The following is a 5,675-nucleotide window of genomic DNA, read 5'->3' as shown; positions in this document are numbered from 1 at the left end:
ATAACCACTAAAGAATACACAATAACCAGACATGCGAGATGTTACACACTTAGCCCAATCGACATCTACATAAGCAATTATACAATGTTTCACATATTTAAGAATAGAACCACCTTTTTCTAGGATTTTGTTTTAATTTGAAACCTCAAAACACGCAAAACAGCGTTTAAATGAGATTTTCTAGGATTGTGCATAAATTAACTCAAGGTTTGCACAATATAGGAAATATCAGATCTTGTAATTGTTTGGTGATTTATTTCCCGATTAATTTTTTATATTTTTTTTGTATTTTTAATTAATATATAATTTTGATCAATATCATCTCCATTAATAATTACATTAGGATCTAACGGAGTTTTTACTGGTTTACATCCTAACATACAAAAAACATATAATAATTCAAGACAATATTTACTTTGTATTAAGAAAATACCATAATCTATATCAATAACTTCAATCCCTAGAAAAAATTTAAGCTCACACAAATCTTTAATAAAAAAAATTTATTTTCAAAAACTTTTACTTTATCAATTTCATCTACATATACTAATAAAACAACAACAGAATTATAGGATTTTAGAAACAACAAATAATCATTAATACTTTGTAGAACCCTATACTCAAATAAAATATAATATAAAATTTCATTCCACTTTCTAAGAGCTTATGTAAGACCATACATATACTTTAACAATTTACACACCCCATTAATTATCACCTTTGGTGTAATAGGCCTTGAGTCGAGGTAATAAAACCTCTTCAACAAGTTCACTAGAAAAGAAGACATTATTTGTATCTAATTGAAATAATATCTAATTATTATTTACATCAAGAGTAATTACTACATAACTGTTACCATTTTTGCAATATGTGGGAAAGTTTCCTCATGGTCAATCCTCTCTCTTTGATTGTAACATTTAGCAACTAATCTAGCCTTATATATCTACCTCTCCATTTGCTTTTATTTGATTTTATAAATCCAATGACACCCAATAGGATTACATTATGGGGGAAGATCGGTTATTACCCAGGTTGAAAGGTCTGACTATTCAATTTATAGAGAAATATACGTTAGACAATATTAAACTTGAAGATATTATTAATGATTTTGCATCTAATAAGTGGATTTTTGTAATCGAAAATGTTTACTTAGAAGCTAGTAGAAACATTTTTCTTTCAATTATTCGGTTATTATAAAAATATTGATAATATTGTGTATTTAAAGGCTTTTTTTTTCATCTATGCCTAAAATATGTTTTGAACGATCTTTACAAGATCTATGACAATAATTGGAGAGTGTGCAGAAAAATATATCTTTCATAAGGTGTTGTATGTCTAAAAGAATGCATTATTTGATTTACATATAGCATAACAAATTTTCAGCTACATAGTTATATATCTGGAATATTGTCTTATATAATGAAATTAAAATGGTGGTGTGATGTTTATACCAAGGTTGTTAAAATCGGGATCCTGATCGTATGATCGTTTTTCGGTAAGATCACAATAGAATCGTAGCATCAGATCATAAGATCGTAGAATTGATCGTAAGATCGTAGGATCGTTATTATTTAAAAAAAAAGAGTTTGTAATTTTTTTTCTTAGGCTAGCTATGTAGAATACCCTTTTCAATTGTTTCTCGTTAAATGATATATTGAATATGTATTTTTATGTTTTAAACTATTAATTATTAATTGAGTGATTAACAGATGGATGAAAATGTATCTTTTTATGTTTTAAAATGTTTTTAGTAGGATCTTACACTCACGATCTTGTAAAGCGGAAAACGATACTATTACACTATGAACAAATAAATAAATTCAAATTAACCATTTATATATATAAAAAAAAGTTATAAGTCTGGCGGCTATACAATTTGATTATTATTTATTTAAATATCAAATAATTATTTTATATCAAATTGCTAATGGAACCAAAAGTCCAAAATGCATGTATGAGAAGTATATCGAGAGTCGCCTACCCTAAATTTCAATGGAATATTTAACGTTAATATATTGTTAAAACTTAGCTATAAATACATAAGAATCTCTTCTCTTCCGAAGAGTGTGCATGAAAATTGTTGACGAAATGCCAACAATGATTTATCTATCGATAGTGTTCTTTTTGTTGGCTCCAAATGCTTTTGTTTATAGAGTTTGTCATGCTTCCTATTACTCTCATCTTGTAAGCAGTGGCGTTGACCATCATCTTCATTCTCCCATTAATGAGCAACCACTCGCCAAAATCGCCATTCACAAAACTGTTATCGCTCTCCATGAATCAGCTTCCATTCGTTCTCACCCTTTGCTACTGGGATTCAAGGTAAAAACTCGTTTTCTTCCCATCAATTAGAATTCTATTGAGTTCGATTAACTATTCAAATTCTATGACTTAAATTTCTGAATATTACGATAGGGCGAGGATACTGAATGGGTTAACGTAGAGCTCGAGTACCCTGAAGCATCTGAAGACGATTGGGTTGGAGTTTTTTCTCCGGCGAAGTTCAAGTAATCTTCTCTCTTAATTTCTATAATACCTAATGGCTTCGTCTTCTACATGAGAATGATGTTTCTGAAGAATTGAATGACTATTGACAGTTCATCAGATTGTTCATCTGAAGCTGGTAACTGGCCGGAGACTCCATACTTATGCACAGCTCCAATTAAGGTAAAACACCATTAATTACTTTGAATGATGAAGGACCTTCCTGCTAATAACATATGTTTTGTAAATTGTAACAGTACAAATTCGCAAATCACTCCACTGTCAATTATGTTGAAACAGGAAAAGCTAATCTCAGCTTCCGGATCATCAATCAACGTGCAGATTTCGCGTTTGCGTTATTCACAGGCGGATTAGAAACTGTGTGTGAATTTGTCGCTCTTTCCAGTTTCCACTCGTGATCTATTAAATTCTGAAATGTGTGTGACTAATCATTAATTGGGTTTTCTGAATTACAGCCGAAATTGGTTGCTGTTTCTGATCCTATATCATTTGCCAACCCTAAAGCCCCTCTATACCCTCGTCTTGCCCATGGAAAAGCTTGGAATGAGGTGTACATTTACAAACTCTAAACCTTTTGAAATTCTAATCTATATATATTTTGCTATATTGGGTGTGTGGTTTCTAACTTTCTTTTTCTAATTTTCTACAGATGACTGTAACTTGGACAAGTGGATATAACATTGATGAGGCAACTCCACTTGTTGAATGGGGATGGAAGGGTCAAACCAAAAAGCTTTCTCCAGCAGGGACGTTGACTTTTACACGTGGCAGCATGTGTGGTATAATAGTAAATAATGGTAAAAATTAATTAAAATTACCCCAAAATTTTACATTTTTTACCTTCCATGTAGGTCCACCTGCACGTACAGTTGGATGGCGTGATCCTGGTTTTATCCACACCAGTTTCTTAAAGGACTTGTGGCCAAACACCATGTATGTGTCTTACTTTGACTCAAATTTTCACTAAATGAAGATACAATGGAAAAAGAAACACTAAATGATTTTTCCATTAAGTTTGTTTATTCCAAGACTGAATACGTCGACTGCAAGAACGATACTAAATGACCATTTTACCTTTACAGCCCAAAAAACTGATATTCACAAATCACAACATTATTTTTCTAGGTACGAATACAGAATGGGGCATATGCTTTCAGATGGATCAATCATTTATAGTAAAATGTACACATTCAAATCATCTCCATATCCAGGACAAGATTCGCTTCAACGTGTTATTATATTTGGAGACATGGGAAAGGTAGAATTGAATTTGATCAAAAGAATTTGTTAAAATAATAGAATACAACAATAACTAATTTTTAAAATTCATGTTTCTAGGCAGAACGTGACGGGTCAAATGAGTATGCAAATTATCAGCCAGGATCCCTAATTACAACAGACCAATTAGTTAGTGACCTTGACAACTATGATATAGTGTTTCATATAGGAGATTTACCATATGCAAATGGATTTCTCTCGCAATGGGATCAATTCACAGCACAAGTCGAACCCATTTCATCTGTAAAGCCGTATATGATTGCAAGGTTTGTATTTTCAAATATTAAAAAATTTATGTTTATTTCTAGTTTCTAATTTATTTTGAATTCGCAGTGGCAACCATGAACGTGATTTTCCTAATTCTGGATCTTTTTACGACACTCCTGATTCAGGCGGGGAGTGTGGTGTGCCTGCTGAGACCATGTACTATGTTCCCGCAGATAACAGAGCTAAATTTTGGTAAAAATATTTATTAAAAAAAAAAAAAAAAAAAAAAAAAAAAAAAAACTTGTTCATATTGTATGTTGTTTACAGGTATGCAACGGATTATGGGATGTTTCATTTTTGTATAGCGGATTCAGAACATGATTGGAGGGAGGGTTCAGAACAGTATGCATGGATAGAAAAATGTCTTGCATCGGTTGATAGACAAAAACAACCATGGTTGATCTTTGCTGCTCACCGTGTTCTTGGTTATTCTTCAAATAGTTGGTTAGCCAATGAGGGTGCATTTGAAGAGCCCATGGGACGTGCGAATTTGCAAAAGTTATGGCAGAAATACAAAGTAGACATCGCGTTGTATGGACATGTCCATAATTATGAAAGGACATGTCCTGTATACCAGGTACTAACTACTATCTGATTCCGATAGCATGTAAGATATATAGAGACAGACAGTGTCATGTTTGTGATGTTGACTTGTTGACTTTTGTTTTATAGAACCAATGTGTGAACTCGGAGATATCGCGGTATTCCGGTACAGTGAATGGGACGATTCATGTTGTTGTTGGTGGAGGAGGGAGCCATTTGTCAGATTTTACCGAGATAAATACGTTTTGGAGTTTGTATAAAGATCAGGATTGGGGATTTGTAAAACTTACTGCTTTTAACCATTCTTCGCTTCTATTTGAGTACAAGAAGAGTAGTGATGGTTTGGTTTATGATAATTTCACGATTTCAAGAGACTATAGAGATGTGTTGGCATGCGTGCATGATGGATGTGAACCTACCACGTTGGCAACTTAAATCAAATAAAAGATAGTTCTCCAAATAAAAAATTGTCTTAACAGTAAGACTTAAGGATTCAGTTGTACCAATAATGTTTGTAGGTGTTATCTTTGTAATTCTTGCTTATTACTAAATAACCAAGTTTTAATAATAATGTATATGTTTTGTTATTAGTGTTTAATTTTTCTTGTTTTAGTTATTTGGTTTTGTGGTTCTGTTTTAGTTGGTTGGGAATTGTTGTTATTACTATTTGCCTAAACATACTTGAGATAGATACAACCATCCTAGACTCCTTGAAATTAATAATGGGTTTTTTTTTTACAAAAATCTTTATATTTTCCTCATTTTCCTGATAACTTGTTGATTTTTTAATCTCATGAAATCATTCACATTTCAGCTTTTTTTTTATCAGTAACTTTGGTTATTATTAAAGGTTTTACCCGGTTATTTTGCTTATATGGACCTTATTTTAAACAAATTTGGTGGCACATGCATGGACATAATCCTCGAGGTACTATGGGGATACGACCTCTTATTTATGAAAAGTGTTTTGTAATGTGTTTAAGTCAATCGATTATGAAAAGCAAGTGAGGACACGTAGATCTAAATAATATTTGGTTTTCAGCTCAATAAATCCGGAAGAGTAGAGAGAGAATAAGAGTACA

The 5,675-nt window shown here is 32.0% G+C and overlaps 1 protein-coding gene across 1 annotated transcript; it reads left to right on the top strand.

The window, feature by feature from the left end:
* Positions 1–2,051: 2,051 nt before the first annotated feature.
* Positions 2,052–5,191, top strand: LOC145107711 (nucleotide pyrophosphatase/phosphodiesterase-like). The gene is made up of 12 exons (XM_079044656.1): positions 2,052–2,322; positions 2,416–2,507; positions 2,598–2,667; positions 2,742–2,864; positions 2,961–3,053; positions 3,155–3,284; positions 3,357–3,438; positions 3,631–3,763; positions 3,844–4,049; positions 4,117–4,242; positions 4,318–4,627; positions 4,723–5,191. Exons 1-12 carry the CDS (start codon positions 2,071–2,073, stop codon positions 5,026–5,028), a joined length of 1,923 nt encoding a protein of 640 aa, XP_078900782.1. The 5' UTR covers positions 2,052–2,070; the 3' UTR covers positions 5,029–5,191.
* The last annotated feature ends 484 nt before the right edge of the window (positions 5,192–5,675 follow it).

This window comes from Lactuca virosa, chromosome 4 (genome assembly GCF_052849685.1).
Source record: "Lactuca virosa cultivar CGN04683 chromosome 4, Lactuca_virosa_CGN04683_v6, whole genome shotgun sequence".
Taxonomy (NCBI): domain Eukaryota; kingdom Viridiplantae; phylum Streptophyta; class Magnoliopsida; order Asterales; family Asteraceae; genus Lactuca; species Lactuca virosa.
This window is presented reverse-complemented; position numbering and strand designations above follow the sequence as displayed.

Excerpts from the sequence above, each read along its gene's own strand:
- LOC145107711 (XM_079044656.1), top strand. The coding sequence starts at position 2,071 with ATGAAAATTGTTGACGAAATGCCAACAATGATTTATCTATCGATAGTG. Across the intron at positions 3,439-3,630 it reads GACTTGTGGCCAAACACCAT|GTACGAATACAGAATGGGGC; the intron begins GTATGTGTCTTA and ends TTATTTTTCTAG. Across the intron at positions 3,764-3,843 it reads TATTTGGAGACATGGGAAAG|GCAGAACGTGACGGGTCAAA; the intron begins GTAGAATTGAAT and ends TCATGTTTCTAG.